The sequence below is a fragment of the Gallus gallus genome, chromosome Z (genome assembly GCF_016699485.2).
Source record: "Gallus gallus isolate bGalGal1 chromosome Z, bGalGal1.mat.broiler.GRCg7b, whole genome shotgun sequence".
In the NCBI taxonomy this organism is placed as follows: Eukaryota; Metazoa; Chordata; class Aves; order Galliformes; family Phasianidae; genus Gallus; species Gallus gallus.
Genome location: NC_052572.1, coordinates 57678798 through 57697705, shown reverse-complemented (window position 1 = coordinate 57697705; position 18908 = coordinate 57678798). Strand labels below are relative to the sequence as shown.

Genomic DNA, 18908 nt, shown 5'->3' with positions numbered 1-18908 from the left:
TTACAGGAATTTGATCTGTAGTACATTTTCATACTGTTTGTATGCTGTGTTCAGTGAGCTGAATATAGCTTGAATAGGCTGTGTTAGTTCATCTTATTCCTCTAAAAGTAAATGGTATTCTAATTAGTCCTCTGTGTGTTGCACTTCTTTGCATTAAGCATTCCATCAGGAATGTTGATTCTGTGGCAGTCTTTGGCATGGCCCTGATCAAAGTGGAGCGAACAAATGTGTGGCTTCTGTGGTCTGGATCTTCTTCCCATCAACCACCATGAATTTACTTAGGAGCAGGTCCTTGTTTGCCTTATCTTTTCGCTTGTTTCTTAGCTTGTTTGTTTTAAAAACCCTTTTATTTATGAATTTTACTGATTTTAACGATTAAACTGCCTTTCATTACTCACACCTATCAGAAAGAAAGACACTGAAAGGTAAGATAACATTGCACAGATGATTACCTTCAATGGAATAGGTTGTGCTACTTCTGTGAGCAGTTCTGATGTAATTTCCAGGTCCCCCTGCCGTTTCTTAGTATAGGTGTTTACTTAGTTAAAAACAGATTCCTGCTTTATTTACTACCATGCTGCCTCATGTAACCCAGTGATGTTTCTTCTTTTCCAGATTACAGAACAGGTCCTTGTTTCACACAAGTTAATAACCAGATGTGTCAAGGCCAGCTAACTGGAATTGTTTGCACGAAAACCCTCTGTTGTGCAACCATTGGGCGTGCATGGGGTCACCCCTGTGAAATGTGCCCTGCTCAGCCTCAGCCATGTCGTCGCGGTTTCATCCCTAATATTCGTACTGGAGCATGTCAAGGTAAGCCTTCTGGTATAAATTGTGCATGACTATTGTACTGCTGACATGCATCTGGAAAGCCCCTCATCCACTTAAATGAGATCCCTGCTTTCCATGTGTGTGTTCCGAATCTTAGTTTTAACAAGGTCCTCCATGCTCTAATTCTTCTAGAGTTTATTGAGTGTACATATAGAAAAAATCTCACATACCTGGAAAAAAAAAAAATGAATACCAGTCAAAGAGCCATAAATGTAGAGCCAGAAAAGGTCAGAATGTCTATAGAATGCAGCAATCAGCTACTGCAGTAGTGCACCAATTAGGCAACAGGAGTTGCTTTGGCCCTAAAATAATATATACGTCATTCATTCTATTGAGAAATTCACTGCTTCTTGCTGCTGAATACTTTTCATTTTGGAAAGTATGGATGGTTATTACATAGGATTTTTTTTAGTGCCAGCATTTTTATAAAGCACTCCTTGCTCTACTCTGAGTAGATAAATTATCTGAGGTGCTTAGAGGTAGGATGGAGAGGAACGCTTTATCAGGGAGTATCGTGTTTGGACAAGGGGGAATGGCTCTCAACTAAAAGAGGGGAGATTTAAGTTTGATGTTAGCAAAAATTCATTACTCAGAGGGCAGTGAGGCCCTGGCACAGCTGCCCGGAGAAGCTGTGGTGCCCCATCCCTGAAGTCACCCAAGGGTGGGTGGGATGGGGCCCTGGGCAACCTGAGCTGGTGGGGGGCAGCCCTGCCCACAGCACGGGGTTGGGGCTGGGTGGGCTTTAAGGTTCTTTCCAACTTAGGCCATTATTTAATTCTCTGTGATACTTTTGTTATTTGCACAGTGCTAGAAAAATGCACTGGTAAGGAAAAACTTCAGTCTTCTGTTTTCAAATTAAAAGAATATAGTCTGAGAAACAGGAAAACTTTCTTATCCAGTATCTCTTTCTATGATGGTAAGAAACTTGTCTCTCTTTCTTGTAGATTTTCACTGTAATCCACTTATCCTGAAATATAAGCATCTATTACTCTGTTGCTGTTGATGGATTACAGAACAAACTGTGCAAACAACACAATAATAAGGATCTTCTTAAGGAGAATATACTGCTCTTGAATTAAATAAAGTTTGATGCACTCAGCCTGTTCATAGACTGAGTCTTAGAACCTTCCCAAGGAGCAGTGGAAACCATGTGGTCAGAGACATTTGAATGTATTGAAAATATTTCCATTTGGTATAACTCGGACCTAAGACACCATCAACAACCACTTGCTTGGTTGAGTTCTTATTCCTCAGGACACTTTTATGGGTGTTCTGTCTATTAATAGTGCAGATTAAGTTTAGCATTAAGACTGAAGTCGCATACTGTAAATCAACTTGATTTCATTGAGCTCTGATTTAATCCATATAGTGCACTGATTTTATTGTTGCTTCCCCCTATGTTGTATCTTAATTCAGTGGCTTAAAATTGCACAAATGTAAATGATAAGCAATTTGGCTCTTGCATTGGAGCTCCTGGTAAGAGCTCTTTGCTAACCCGAGTTGAAAAAATGAGGGAAAATTGAGATGTTGTAAGATTTTTAATTATTTCAGATTAAAACTAGATAAAGCTTTCTTTTTTTGTGTGTGTGTGTGTGTGTGTGTGTGTGTGAGAGAGAGAGAGAGAGAGAGAGAGAGAGAATGAGAGAGAGACAGAGAGACAGAGACAGAGACAGAGAGAGAGAGAGAGACAGAGAGAGAGAATTTTCCTTCATGAAGAGTTATGATTGACCTGAATCTACAATTTGGGCTACTAGCTCAAATTCCTTTGTGAAAATCCTCCGGAATTGTCTTAGCAAAAGCATCTATTTTATTTAAAGTGCTAAGATTACTTTTAAGCAGCAATAAATCCCTTCATTTTTCTTCATTTCAAATGTTTTCATTTCTGTTTTCTTTATTTACACTGCTTAAAGCATCCACATTCTACAGAGGAGAAATACTCAACTGCACTTTTCCTTAAATGTCAGAAATAGGCCTCTGTCTGCTTTTAAAAGCTTATGCTATACTCTTCATCTTGAATTGATTACTATATTTTAGACATTCTTTTCATAACAATGTCATAAACAGAAACATCGTACTGAAGGCATGCATGTTGGTTGCTACCTCGAAGTCAAACTCCATTGTGTGATGAATATGCTTGCCAGATATAACAAACTCTTAAAACTTCTGTGCCAAACTAAGCCTGGCATGGCTTCTGGGGCTTCATTTAAATTATGTGAGAGATCTGTAGAGTTCTTCAGCATCCACGTCTGCAAGACTGTTTTTTCTTTTTCTGCCAGTTTATTGTGTGTGGCAAAAATGTTTAACTTACTCAGTTAACGTAATTGCTGAATTCCACTGGGAAATGTAAAAACAATGTGGTAGTCTATTGTGTGATGAATGAACAAAGGGAGCTTAAGCAGCCATTTTTGCTACATTTTTGTCATATTACTGCTGTACAGGAAAATCTCATTGTATTTATGTCAGCAGGAGTTAGTACGCGATGTTACTGGATAATAGTAAGGAAAAAAGATGATCAAAAGTTAGTGTGTGGGAAGAGAGGGACTTTGTTCTACTAAATCATTACCTCATTTATCCAACAGTTAAGACAGTCTCTTGCAAGCTCTGAGTTTTGGTAGTTGCTGTTATGTTTGCCGCCTGGTCATATGTTGTATATTCTTTTCTGAATTATCACACTGCATTAATGGAGGAAGGGGAAGAGCAGCATACCACTTGCCATTGTAGAGACTGCTTACTTTCCAAACTCCATATTGGGATTCATAATCTGCAGAAAGAAATTGCAGGTTTTTGCTACAGTTATGCATGACAGCTGTAAAGAGAGCCTGACACAGGAAGGCAAGCAGAGATTTTAATCCAATTATGAAAAAAGGGCTGTATATCTGCAAGTTATGCGTAGTTGAAGACCTCAATAATGATAACATATATAACTGCAGAGATAAACTGTGAAGAGTAAAGGAGTCAAAATAGTGCAAAAGTGGAGTATTAACCATTCAGGAAACACCCGTACTCTAACCATGATAACTGCTATCTGAGAGCACCTCATTTAGTGAAATATGAGCTGAATTTGAGCCATCATTGTGTACTTGCAGCCCAGAAGGCCAACTGTATCATGGGCTGCATTTACAGAGGGGTGTCAGCAGGGCAAGGGAGGGGATCGTCGCCCTCTTCTCTGTCCTTGTTGGGCCCTATCTGGAGTACTGTGTGCAGGTCTGGTGCTCCCAACACAAGAAGAATGTGGAGCTGTTGAAGCAGGTCTAGAGGAGGCCACAGAAATGATCAAAGGGCTGGAACACCTTTCCTACATAGAAAGACTGAGGAAGATGGGCTTATACAGTATGGAGAAGACTCTGGGAAGACCACATTGTGGCCTCCCAGTACTCAAAGGGAGCTTAATAGCAAGAAGGAGGCTTCTTACGTGATGTGATAGTGACAGGAGATGGGAAAATGGTTTTGAACTAAAAGAGGGGAGATTTATTTTAGAAATTAAGAGGAAATTCTTTACTCAGAGGACTCAGAGGCACTGGCAGAGGCTGCCCAGAGGAGCTGTGGGTGCTCCATCACTGTAGGTTGGATGGGGCCCTGTGTAGCCTGGTCTGGTTCATCACAGTATATACTGACTAGACCACACCTACCCAGTAACTACATAGCTTGCTCTGAAAGTAATGCCTTCTATTTATTTCTATGGAACCTGCACAGTCTTCAGGCTGGTATGGGGCCTGGAGAAAGGTTTGCTTCTTTTCTGGCCTGACTCTCAAAGATTGAGCCTTCAGGTTAGTCAACATTGCGATGGTGTGTTAAGAGTTGATGGTTTGTCTGGATTCCAGGAAATCCAGAGGGATTACTCCCTTCTTTTCTGTCTCAAAAGACAGGGCACATCACTTTACCCTCTGAGGGGTACATCTTGAACTTCTTCAGTGAGGAATTCACTTGTATTAACTCCACGAACTCCATGGACTGCCATTTTGGCTCCAGCTTGTGGTGACTTGGCATCTCATGACAGGCAGTGGTGTGATTCATGAAGCTGTTACCTTCAGCCTACCAGTTCAATAGGTCCTGATAACTTGCAAGTGGTGGTCTTTCTGTTCCTGCATGAGTGATCACGGGACCTACCTGGTGCAAACTTTGTGATATTCCAACATTGCTGTCATTGTTTCCAACACATTGAAGCCAGTATTCAGCTCAATACACAGTTCCCTTGTCATATTCTGCCAATCTGTGCAGGTGAGCTAATGGAGACTCTCTTCTTTTTTTTGTTGTAATGGCTGTGCATGGCTGTCCAGAATGTGGTTGGTCTTTCACATCTCTGTCACCTCTGCTGAAACACACCATCCACCTTCTCACTGTGTTCACATGCACAGTTTGGTCTCCATAAACATACAGCGAGTGTCAATAAATGTCAGTAGGTGCCATTTTTTCCACATGAAGGATTTCAGTGGCACTTCTTTGCTCCATCTGCACATCCATGTCAGACACCATTCTGTCAGACTGTCCCTCTGCTGCCATCTGTCACACAGCAACAACATGTAATGGGATATTAGTGAGAAGGTTCAACGTGTACTGCCATACCAGCAGCATCTGCCAGCAGCGATGTTACAGGTCAACATAATAAAATAGGAGGCATTGCTTTCAAGAGCAGCCGCCATGGTTTGAATGTTTGGTGTTTTTTTAAGTGGATTCTCAAATGAACAGATAGCCCAGCTTGGAAATTAGTATGAGCAATTCCAAATCACTAGAACTGACAATTCTTAGTACTCGAAAATAGATCACAATTTCAGTAGGCATTAATTAGCAGTCTGACAAGTTTTAACTATTGAAGTTGATCCTATTGTGTACAGAATATGCATGTTCCATGTTGCTATCCTAGTGTATATCAAGTAGCACTTTTGCTGAAGCAGAATTGAACAGATGGGTGGTAAAGCAGCCTGCCTTTGTATTCATTTTATCTCTATCTTACTCATACATGTTAGTATGTAAGTCTTCCTGATTGAATAAGGCTTTGTGGGATTAATTATGCTCAAATAGTAATGTGCTTGTATACAGCATTATGTTAGTATTGCTTTTTCAGTATTACTATAAACAAGTAAGAATAAGTTAAAGAAAAAAAAACAAAAGGATCAAAGTGCATTCTTTTTCCCCAGCAGTTTCTGTTTGGCCTCTGCTTAAAAACTGGTAGTTGTAGCTGCTACGAGATCCCCTTTCCCAGGAATTCAGGAAAGAACAACGCTGAGTGTTCCACTTGAAATACCTTATTGCCACTGCTACGCAGCCTTAGGAACAGTGTAATGGCAGAAATCCTGTGTTGAATGTTTTTGCAGCTCCTCCTTGCATTCTTCAGCAATCCATTTCTCAGTTACACCCTTTCCCTTCAGTCAGTTAATTTTTCTTGCATCAAGGAAGATGCAATTTTTCTTGTACCACAATGTCAGAACAGCTTTGAAAATACCATGGTTCTTCTTCCTTCTCCCATTGCTGATGTTGTTAAGTATGTATAATGATTACAGAAGTTATATTCATACAACAAAACAGATTTTTTTTTTTTTTGGATTTAAGTGTACTGAATATAATAGGCACTGACACAGTACAAAAGTAAGATAGTTTAATATTAAATTCACAGTAAAGAATGTTAGATGGTAAAATGTGTCAGATTACTGATTTTATTAGCAGGGTCATGTAGGATCCCATCTTCCTGTCTTCAAAATAAGTATTAGAACTTAATAATAATAGTAATTAAAATATGAATTTTGGGGTAATTATTGTTACTACCATCTTATATAGCATGAACTCTTTCCTGAGGTTCTGTATAAAACCTGATATGATTTATTTTTCTTGAGCTTTTTCATTAAGAGTTTTCTGAGAAACAGTGAAACAGTCAATTCATCAGAAAAGGAAAGCTGAACTGGACTGTCTTTTCACAGGTGCATGTTTAAAGTTACCTATGCAAATCCTGCAGGCAGGTACCATTTACTGAGAAAACTCTCTGCAAAAGTGAAGTATCTTTTTTCGGTTGCCAGATATGGTCAAGCCTATGAAGACATGGACAGTTCTAGCTTATCTGTAGCATATTGAACCTCTGAATGCAGAACTGCGTCTAAAGAGTTATTCATCTGATTTTGCATTTATGGCAAAAAGTTTATTGCTTTATTATTGTTGGGGTTTAAAAGTATGAATAAAGGGTTAGTTAATAATGCTGAAACTCATGTGTGGCTTAACCTGACTTATCAGAAATGTAAGAAGAAAAATTTTCATGGCTTCAAATTTGTTGTATTGTCAGAAAAAAAAAAAAAAATTGCTGATATCTTCAAATGGTGTTTAGGAAGCAATTTATAAAATATGCCCTTTTAAGAAAGTAGTTTGTCCTTTCAGACTTTTTTCAGTTCTGAAATACTGATGGATTAGCATCAGAAGATAATAGGCAAAAAATTATCCTTGCTTGTAGGGGGTATATATAGCTGCTATCTATTAACTAGTTAGAGTGCATATACATATGCATATGCATATAGAGTGCATATTTGTTAGCTAGTTTTTAAGCTAACAGTGAAGTTAGCTCTAACTTCCCTGCAATGAAGAGGCAACACCTACAACTAGACGAAGTTGCTTGGAGCCCCATCCAGCCTGACCTTGAATGTGTTCAGGGATGGGGCATCTACCACCTTCCTGGACAACCTACACCAGTTCCTCACCACCTTTATTGTATAAAACTTCTTCCTTATGTCCAATCTAAATCAACCCCCCCCCCCCCCGGCCTTTTTTTTTTGTTAGTTTGAAACCATTTCCCATTGTTCTATCACAAGAGACTCTGCTGAAGAGTATGTAAAGCCTCCCTTTTAGATACTGAAAGGCTGACCTCTGAGGGACATCATTCACCATTGATCTCCATCTAGACACTGAGCCACTGACCACCACTTTCAGCACAGTCTCGCAACCAGTTCCTTGTCCATCAAACAGTCCACCCATCAAATCAATATCTTTCCAGTTTGGGGGAGAAGGTTGTTGTGGGGGATGGAGTCAAAGGCAGATGACATAAGTGGCTCTTCTCTTGCTGCTAATGCAGTTAAACAATCCTTAAAAGTCACTAGTTTGGTCAGGCAGGACCTGCTCTTGGTGAAACCATGCTGGTTTTCCCACATCATCTCCCTCTCTTCCATGTGCCTTGGAATACCTTCCAGGAGGATCTGCTCCATGGTCTTCCCTGGCACAGAGGTGAGACTAACAGGTCTGCAGTTCCCTGAGTTATCCTTGTCTAACCTTCTTAAAAATTGGTGTGATGTTGTGTTTTTTCCAAGACTGCACCTGACCATTCTGGCTGTTCAGATATCATTGAGAATGGTTTGGTGACTATGTCAGCCCAGTTCCCTCGGGACTCAGATGTATCTCACTGGGATCTGGTACACTTATGAATGTTCAGGTTCTTCAGGTGGTTGTGAACCTGACCTTTGCTTACAGCAGGAGGGGCATCACTCCCCAGTTCTCAGCTTCCAAACCATCTGCTCAACTGCTGCATGAAGAGCAGTCACTAATGAAAACTGAGACAAAGGTGTTGGTGAATACTTCAACCTCCTCCTTGCTCATTTTTACTAGCTTGCCTGTGTTACTCACTAGGGGAGGTACACCCTCCTGGACACTTTTTTTCCAATTGATGTACGTATAGAATCATTTGTTATTCTTTGCACCCCTTGCCCAATCCAGTTCCAGTTGGGCCTTTGCCTTCCTGAACCCTAGCCTAGCAGCATCCTTATAATCTTTGTAGGGCACCTGTCCCTGTTTACAGTGCCTGTGTATTTTTTTCTTATTCTCCAGTTTGACCAGCAGGTCAGCCATACTGGTTTCTTACCTGTCTTTCCTCTCTTCCTACACCTGAGGATGGAGTGCTCCTGTGCCCTACGGAAAGTTTCCTTGAAGATCTTCCAGCTCTGCTCTGTTCTATTCTCCTTTAGGACAGACTTTCAGGGATTTTTGTTGACTAATTCCCTGAAGAGCTGGCAGTTGGCTCTCCTGAAATTAAGGTTCCTGATTATACTCTTCGTATATATCTCTCAAGAGTTTGGACTCTATATCATTGTGTGGCCACTATAACCCATGCAGTCTTCAATTCTTATGTCACCAATCGGTTCATTTGCACTGCAGGGCAACAGGTCGAGCACTGCATTCCCCTAGTGGGGCTGTCTATTACCTGACTTAGGAAGTTATTCTTGATACATTCCAAGAGCCTGCTGGATTCCCTGTGGATTGCCACGATACTTTTCCAGCAGATGCCATCAGGGTTGAAGTCCCCCAGCAGAAACAGAAGCCTGAGATCATGATGCTTTGTAGAGCTGGAGGAGAAAGGCTTTGTCAGCAGGCTCTACTTGATCAATTGCCGCATGCACTAACTCTCACCCAGAGGCTCTCAGCTTGCTTGTTGCTATTATTCAGTGACAGCTTTTCACACTCTTATTTATTCCTTCCTTGACGTAAAGGGCAATGCCTCCTACCCTCCTTCCTCACCTGTCACTTCTGAACAGCTTATAGCTGTCAATAGCTGCACTGCAGTCATGGGAATCATCACATCAGATTTTGGGGACAGTATATTCATTGTCTTTACATTAAATATATGTTAAAATAGTGCATAAACCCTCAAAGATTAAGATTGAGATCAGCATAGAGAGGCAAGATAACTGATATGATTCAATGATTTTTCAGCTTCTCACCATACATAATGAGAACACCTGTGTTTTTATCAATGGACAAGAGTTATGGTTTGTAGCATAATTCAGACTGGCTTTTCAGACCTCAGTAGAACTTGGTGTTTATTTGTTCTTTTAACACCATATGATTAATACTGAAAGAAATAAATGGGATTACTAAATCTTAAAATGTTGTTCTATTCAGTGCTTCAGTGGTGCCTTTTCTCTTTTGGGAAATTACCCATTTCCTGCTGTTACTACCATTAATTTATTATTACTTGACATTTTTGACTTATGAAACTGTAGAAGATACACAGTGATTATTTTTAATCACTGATCTGCTGACACAGTTGGATTAATTTAAGCAAGCATTAATAAATGACACAAGGCACACGCTTAATATGTGTCTTGAATGCATTTTGAGGCCCAATGGTGAAAAGACAAACACTATATTAGTTTCACTCTGATTGGAGCTACTGGGTAGGGTGGGTGTTATCAAGTAATTAAACTCATATTCTGTCTAGACATAGCTAAATCGCGTCCAGATTCATTCAAGTGTTTCACATGGGAAAAGTTTGCTTTCTGTGCAAATTAAATTGCACCATGCACACTGCTTCCACAAAGATAATACCTCCAGTAAAGTCCTTAATCTATCCATAATCTCTGCTGTGTTTGGACACTGTACTGTACTAAATCGGCACAGATTAAGAAACAAAATGCAAACTTTTCCTGCAAATGTACCTTAAACAACTCCAGGAGTAACAAAAACTGGGTTGTTATCTGAGAAAGTAGTATGCACTTGACCAGGAGAGGCCCTTTGGAAGCCACATGTCTCTGTTCTCTGTGACCTGCAAAGGACATTTGCCTTTATTTTGCTCTGTGGAAAATTATCAAGATCCACTGATTTTTACCACTTCTATAAAAGAACAAACTTATGAGAAAGATTACCTAAAGCCAATTTCACAGAATTGTCTCTGCAGGTTTTGGAGGAAAACTTACAAACCTCTCCTCTGTGAACATTTGGATTCACATTAAATATTATTGTGAAGAAATTTCTGCAATAATTAATTCAGAGCTTCGATAGCTATATGCTAACTCAGCTTTTAACTAGCAAGAGCTACTGAGAAGCTAAACTTACATGTATCAACATCAAGCATTAGACTGGAGTCAGATCTCCCTTTCTTCGTGTGGGAAGAGTTCTGCTGTTTGCTTTAGCACTGGTTATTACATAGCAGCCTCTAGGATCTTCCACGTTATATTAACAGTCCATTAGCACTTCTTGCACATTGATTCTTGAGATAGTTTTGCATAAAAATACTTACACAAGTACAGAATGTTTTATATATAAACAAAAGAGAGGAGGGGGAAAAAAGAGGGGTTTGAGTGGGGAACAGCACACACTAAAATACAACAGGAAATTACTAGAAGTAAGCTGTAAAAGCAGATTGGTGAATACATTTTCTAAGAGCATTTATTGAACACTGAAAGTTCAGCTGAAAGAAAATGACAGAATTCTGGCCTTACTTTCGTTAATGGAGTCTATGTAGACCATTTGCAGTGCTGCTTCTCCTGGCTGAATAGCACCTATTTTCTATTGACATCAGTAGTTTGATTTCTGTTCAGAAGGAATTATCACATCTAGTTGAAGTGGGTAATGAGGTAGTCCATGTGTGCAGATAGGAGTCCTTTCAAAATAAACACCTGTTTTGTAATAACCAGTATAAGGAACAATCTTAGGTCATGGGATACCATAAGTTGTATGTTATTTAAAAGCTGAATAAGGCAAGTCAACACATGGAAAGGTTTGAGTTTAATGGAATCAGAACCAACATGCATAGACGTAAGAATCATAGTTCTCTTGTTTTTCCTTACCTTCTGGAGATGCTGATGAGAAGAAATATACTGTGCTTTGTTCTGTTTATTATTAAGAGTAATTTCAGAGATGTCTGTCATGATGTCACTCAGAGGGTGGTCACACACTGGAACAGGTAGCCCAAGGAGGTTGTGGATGCCCCATCCCTGGAGGCCTCTAAGGCCAAGCTGGATGTGGCTCTGGGCAACCTGGTGTAGTGGTTGGTGACCCTGCACATTGCAGGGGGGTTGAAACTAGATGATCATTGTGGTCCTTTTCAACTCAGGCCATTCTATGATTCTATCATGATTTTTTTAAATCTTATGTCAAATATTCTTTGCTTCTTGTGTTTGTAGATGTTGATGAATGTCAGGCTATCCCTGGAGTCTGCCAAGGAGGAAACTGCATTAATACAGTAGGTTCCTATGAGTGCAAGTGTCCTGCTGGTCACAGGCAGAATGAGGCAACTCAAAAATGTGATGGTAAGTGATGTGAGACAGCAAACCTAACAGTGGTTAAATAAAGCATTAGAGCTCCTTGGTAATGGAAGAAAAGGTATTGAATATGCCTGTTCGGATCAGACACTGTGAAAGTGTTGTGCCTTGTGTTTTTTCTTGGGCCACGGTATTGTCTGTTTCTATTTTGCTGTTTGTATGGGGTAACGACTGTGTGGGTAACAGCAGTGTTCATGCTGTTTCAAAACTTTGCAAATGTTGGTAAAGCGTGAGTCTGTGAGCACTAAGTTACAGTAACTGAGTTATTTTGATTTTGTTTGTATTCTCAAAATTGCCCAGAATACTTTGATGCAAGTAGTTATTGTCAGCCTACTGATTATGGCATGAAAAGCAGATGTGGAAATGAGTGTAAGAAATTTCTCCTGCATATGTTTTATTTTGAAGAGCCTGGGTAAGTAAAAAAGATATAGAAAATTATTTGCAGGAGAAAAATCAAATGGACCATGTTTAATAAATATAGTCTAATAATTATAGACCATTTTTACTCAGCAAACTTATTGATACAATTGAAAGCAGATATTCTGTGTAGTTTAAAAGAACGTAATAAAAAACACTGAGTACTTTTGAGTTTGATGAAGAATTTACTGGGAGAAATTAGTAATCTTATACATTAGTCATCAGTCTCAACCAAATAGGTAAATATATCATCATATTTAAGTTACAGTGATAAAAGGACTGCTTTATCAAGGCGTTGGTTTGTGGCTGGGCAGCAATTCAAGAATGCTGCTATGTGTCATTATGCTTCTATTCTGTTACAAACAGACATGTCTGAAGTCAGATTTTTCTATTTTTTTTCCTGTATTACAGAATTCACAGAGACATTAAGTAATGTAATCAGTTTGAAAAGCATTTTTTTTTTATGTGAAAAGTTTGCAGCTGGTGTTATTGCAAGTAATACTGAAGAGTAGATAAAATAAATATCTACAGATATTTTTCTCTGATTCTGTCCTTGTCTCACCTTTCAGTCATTTTATTCTTTGATGTTGGCCAATCTGAATTTCTGCTCTATGTACAATGATATTTCCATCCTGTGCTGTTTGGGGGAAGGCTCTGTGTGTCTTCTCAAAGTCCCATGAGAAGCAGTTGGTAATACATAAAGCTGCAACCTCAGAAATAGAGCTCTGAAGGCTTTTCTTGCCATGTTTGAGGAGAAATAAAAGTAGCTTCTGTATGCATCTGTGCACATAAATATATATATATATATATATATACTTAGCTGTATGCAAGAATGTGCTGGTAGGTATCAGGAAGTACACAGAGACTTAGCGCTTTTCAGGAAGCAAAAAGGTTCACAGCGAAAGGAGCTCTGTTTGAACCATTTTGGAAGTATGGGAGTACCAAGAGTTTTACTGAGGCACTGGAAAAAAGCTGTTGTCAAAATTGCTTGAATCTGTGTCATCGACTCTTAAAATGTGTAATTTCCCTTTTATTTCAGTACTGGGTTAGCAGTTGCAGGAGAAGCATCTGGCATTTCCATGGCTTTGTATCCATCATTACCCCCATAACACATCTAACTCAGATGAATTTCTGGTGAATTATAAATGAGGAAGCAGAGCATGGTGGTTAGCATTCTTATATGATAATGGAAATTGGGAAGAGCCATTGTCTTTGAGGAATTGTTTCCTGTTTTTCAGCTGAAGGAGCCCTTTGCTAGTGCCATCAGCTGCTTTGTATTGTCTTGCTCCAGCTTCACTGATCAGATCAGAGCATCTAAAAGCTCTTGCATATCAAAATGTGAGAAAAAGTCTATCAACACAGGAGCTGAAGTAGAACAACTTGGCAAATTCTCCTTTTCAGAGTAGTGATGTTTTTAAGTCAGTGCTGAAGTTGCTGTAAAACCGTGGTAAATAAAAGTGTGATAGATGAATACCAACAAAAAGTATAATAACCCAACATTTATTCTTTCTTGCTTTTTTTACTGATAATATTTGTTAATCATTTGAAAGGGTAATTGGCAGCTTTAATTCAAGAGGATGTGCAGATTAGTTTATGACTTTAGGAAGTTGGGCTGGATGGGCACAGTGAGGTGGATAAAAAATCGGATGAATTCCTAATCCTAGAGCATGGGGATCAGAAAAGCAAATCCTAGTTGAAGGTCAGTAACTGATGGGTCCAGTGTTGTTAAACAAACATCTTAATTAATGATCTGGATGTAGAAAATGGGTGAGGTAGTTCTTAAAGCATCTAGTAAGGTTAGTCTGTCTGCATTTAGAAGTTGTATCGATTGATTAGTTTTTGGCATTTTAATGCCAATTTTGCCCAAATTTAGTACTTAAATGAGAATGTTAATGTTAAAAGTTCATGATCTTATAGGACAACGCTGCTAGCTGTTCAGGGCTGTGTGCAGCCTGTGGACCATGAGTGGACATGCCTGGTGTACAGTCTGCCCTCGGTAATTACAGCGAGGGAGGTGATCCTGCCCCTCTACACTGTGCTGATGAGACCTCATCTGTAGTACTGCTTCCAGATGTGGAGTACTTAGTGCAGGAGAGACATAGACCTGTGGGAGCGCATCCAAAGGAGGGGCACAAAAATGGCCCAAGGGATGGAACACCTCTCCTTTGAGGACAGGTTGAGGGAGCTGGGGCTGTTCAGCCTGGAGAAGAGAAGGCTTCAGGGAGACCTGAGAGCAGCCTTTCAGTATCTAAAACTGTAAGAAAGAAAGGGCTGTAAGAAAGAAAAAGAAAAAAAGAAAAAGAAAAAAGAAAAAAAGCAAGTGTTGAACATTTTCTGGATTGCAACTGTGATGTCTTGCTCAGAAGAGTGGAATTGAAAATGTTAGAACTATAGTCTACTCATCATTTCAAAACTGAAGGAAAGACAGCTGTAACTGCTAAACAAACGTAGTGTATTTGATTGTGTAGGCAATATATAGGTTAGAAATGTGTGTTTTGTTGCTGATACTCATCTTGGCTGCATGGTTTCAGTTAGGAAGCTTTTCACTGGAAGTCTTTCATTCAAAATGGCGTTCTTTGAATTACAGCTGTTTATTTTGGTAGCAGTCATTTATTTTTAAAATGTTTAGAATTTATTGTAACGTGAAATATAACAATTATATTAACATAAGAGAGTCCCTTTCACTTTTTTTTTTTTTAAATACTTACCCTATTTTTATTAGAAATATACTTTTTTAAATCCTCTCAGTCATGGTATATTTATTGTTAGTCAATGAGACGTGTAGAGCAGGAGTAGGGCAATAGCAACTTATGACCAAGCCAACTGCTGTGCTGTGAGTCCTAAAAAAGAAAACTACCTGTCTCTGCTTAATAAATTAAGACCCTGTTCAGATGAGTCTGTGATCTGCCAATGATGGTGCTCATGCTTTATTGCTGTTAAGTCTAAAAAGTTTCCATGTGAAGGAGACCTGTAGCCTCTCAGACTAAGATGCACTTTCACAGAGATTCAGAAAAGGCAGGTCATTCATACTTGTGACATCCAGACAATATTATAAAATGCCAACTGTACTGTTATGTGCCAGGTGGGTCCTAGATTTACTGTACTAAAAATGGACAGCTGTAAAATAAATAAGCATTAAAATAAGTTATGTGTGTAAGTACTGAATATTTGCTGGCGTGTGTAAGTTTCTAATAAGGTCTATTAGTCTGAAAAACAAAAAATCTTATCTTTCTTTCTCCATTCAAGGTGAGTGTCAGAGTTCAAAGCTAGACAAGGAAATAAAAACTATCATAAGGTTGAGAACAGCTAGACAAAATACCAATGTTCTTCATCTAACCCTCCCCCCCCCCCCCCCCAAAAAAAAACAAAAAAAACAGAACAGTTTTTAATCTATCTTCTTCTGCAGATACAATATTATGATGAAACTGTGATGCTGCTGGAATAATGGGGATGTGTGGAGATGCCGTATTGACCAGTGTGCATGACTGGAGTTTATAGTGGGATGGTATAGGTTGCTTAGAGAATACTCTCCATGAGAAATGGGAGGAGATTGCCTTTCATACCAGAGAGCTGATTGAATGTAGAGTTCTATGTCAGGCTTGCTGCAGATGTTTTGGTCAGAATCAGAGAAGGGAGTCAGTAAGGGTAACATTGCAGTAAGGGTTATTTTTACATGCCATCAGATGAGGATGGGAAGGCAGATGTAGCCTTCCTTGAATTGTTTTAAGAAGACTTGGCAACAGTTACTGATTCTTCTGGGAAAATCTCTGAAATCTACCAGAATTGCAACATTGTGGGATGTGGGACACAAGCTACCCAAGAGGTTTATGATGGTATCAGGGCCAATTTCTAAACTCAGGTATCTCTTAGGTCTGTCAGGTGTTGTCATCTCTTGGAGCCTCTGCTCACATACAGAAATAAATGAGCTGGGAACATGAAAATGTGTGACAGCCTTGGAGAAGAAATAATAGAATTCTGAAGGAAGTAAGGAAGGAGAGCAGCAGATTACAGATCTTGGACTTCACAGGAAGGCTGTGGATTATTCATAGCTGGTGGTTGGGATCCTCTCAGAAAGCTGCAAAGGAGCGCAAGAGAGTTGGTTGTTCTTTGAGAATATCTTAGGCCAGGCATAAGCATGATCTGTCCCAGTGCTCATAAAAGCAAGTAGACTTGTCAAAAGAGCAGCGGTGCTAAAAGGGGAATTTGTGACTGTTTTTTAGGTAATACATCAGTTTAGCTTTTTCACTTACTTTTTTTTCCAGCTCTTGTATGAGGCAGGCTTTTCAGCCTTGTTTGCTGTGTCACCAGATGTTGGCATGTTACCAGTATTCTGGAATGGCAGTGTATGCAAATAATTGTATGTGTTTTTGTTGGCTAATTGTAGATTTGAGTTGTGTGTACATTATTTTTCTCTGGCATTTGTGCTTTGATGCCAAAAGGAAGACTTGCTCAATGTTGGGCTTTCTTCCTTCTGAAAAGGGTAATTAAAGCATTCTTTGCAGTATACTTTTCTAACTCATCTAAAGCTTTTCTTAATTGTTAAAAGTATTATTTAGCAGTTCTCCATATGGTATACACAGGAAAAAGTGAATGTATTTTTAACATATATCTGTTTAAAAGTTTGTGGTACCTTTAAGACTATGGCAGGTAAAAATGAAACATCACCTGCAGCCTGGGACATTTGCTGTTTCATAGTCATATTGCAGTAATCAATGGATTTTTTATTTCCAGCCTGGTTGTGAGCCTACAGCTGGACAGGTCTAGCCTCTGGCTTGGTTTCTTCTAATACCCTGCCACTTCCCTCTGTGGCAGAAGCTAGGCATGAATTAGTTTGTAGTCATAGCTTCCCCACAGGGAATTATATGTAGAACAGCTCACAGGGTCCAGATTGTACCATCTCTTTCTGTGACTAACAAACTAGGGAAACTGTTACTTCTCTGTTTCCCCTTGTTTCATAGCCAAGATGGCACTGCCAAAATAATACCAGGGTAATGCTATGCTTACATAATGCCACTAATGCAGCAGAAAATAAAAGACAAACCATAGTTTTATTTGTCTTTTTTATTCCTGTTATTATTTTTGTGAATGCTGTAAGAGTTCATAATCTCTCCGTGAGAGATTTAAAGCATAAGACTATATCTAGTCCTTCAAACTAATACACTTTAAATTAATAAGGTTGTTGATGTAAGTGAAGTTGCGTAGTTTGTGGTTGTGAATTGGACCACAGGGAAGAGTATAAGGTATTGGTCTCCTGTGAGTTAGAACCTATGTGCAGAGAAATGATTTAATAGAAACTGGATTGTTCAAAGGGAGAGGCTGAAATTTTACATTGAATGTTCAGGCCTTTTTTTATCAAGCAGTAGGTCTTCCACTTCATGGGGGGGTTGAAGTTCCCTGGTATATCCTTTGACCTTAAACATACAGATGTACTTTGTGGGTTAGGTTTTTTTCTCTTGTTGTCGCTTCTGGAAATAGCAACTATTGTTGAGGCTAAGTGGGAATGATCATGTTGTGTTATTTTGTGCTATAATGGACATTTTTAGAGCTGTGCTATGCAATACTGCTTTGGTATTTGTTTGTATTATATTTGCATTATATTCCCACATTTATTTCTTTTCTTAAAAGACCATTAAGGAGGCATATATTCCCTATATAAGATTTATTTGTAGCTTCAGATTATAATTTACTGACACTGACCTTTCAGAAATTAATGGCAATTCTACATCAGTAAATAGGGTTTAAAAAATTTCCAAAGTATACAAGAAAAACTCCTGTGAGTAACTGTGCATGTATGCCGTCACATGTAGAAATGAAACTAGATAGCTTAGGCTATTTGGTAAAATATGGTCCTTAAAGTTAATCCTCTTCAGGGGTCAGTATTACTGCTTCTATTTATAAGCTCATCTATATTAGTGATTTAGAGACTTTTGGCAGGCAGTAGTCAGTGGGGTTTCTTCTATTATTAGACAATTCACAGAAGGGTTCAAGGTGTAGAGGAGAAAAATTAAGCTTTTGGTTGTGCTTGCTGGTTTAAAAGGTGGACTTCTACTTGTTTGTACAAGGGCTGCGTCCTATTTTATTGTATTGGCCCACAATTTTAGAGGCAGATGGTGGTATGGCAGTAGTGGTCGAAACTTCCTGCATCTGATATCATGGGCCAACATAATAAAATAGGTGTCATTACTTTCAGAGCAGCCCTTGTAATATTTCCTTGAGGTTGAAGATATGCTTCAAGCGATGCAGGGAGTCTTCTTGCATGAGTATTGAATGACTGCCATCAGAAATGTGTCACTTTCCAGAAGAAAACTGTTCCTGCACATTCCTCTTTTTGTCCTGTTTGTTGCCTTTCTGATGTGATGTTTTAGTTTCTATACACATATTCAGAAGGCAGTATTATGCTTTAGAAGACTTACAAGTTGTGAAAGACACCCGCATGAAAGATCCCAGCAAGGCATCCAGACAGTTCTGGTTCTGTTTTGATTTATACACATTGTTCCATTTCATTGGTTTAAACCATATGGTAAGCAGCTCATGACATTATATACATTGTCTTCAATATAGTAAAGTAATGCAAGGTTTCAGAGATTTCCTGGGGAATTATTTACTTTTGACTTATACCATCATTTCAAATTCTGGAATCTCTACATTGGCTAT

General features: G+C 39.0%; 1 protein-coding gene across 2 annotated transcripts in view; it reads left to right on the top strand.

Annotated features, from left to right (window-relative positions):
* Positions 1-18908, top strand: part of FBN2 (fibrillin 2) — a 163879-nt gene that overhangs the window by 38211 nt on the left and 106760 nt on the right. For both annotated transcript variants that reach the window (XM_004949379.5, XM_424715.8), the window contains exons 6-7: positions 616-813; positions 11700-11825. In XM_004949379.5, coding sequence (XP_004949436.2) covers positions 616-813; positions 11700-11825 — 324 coding nt within the window. The remainder of the gene's footprint in view (positions 1-615; positions 814-11699; positions 11826-18908) is intronic.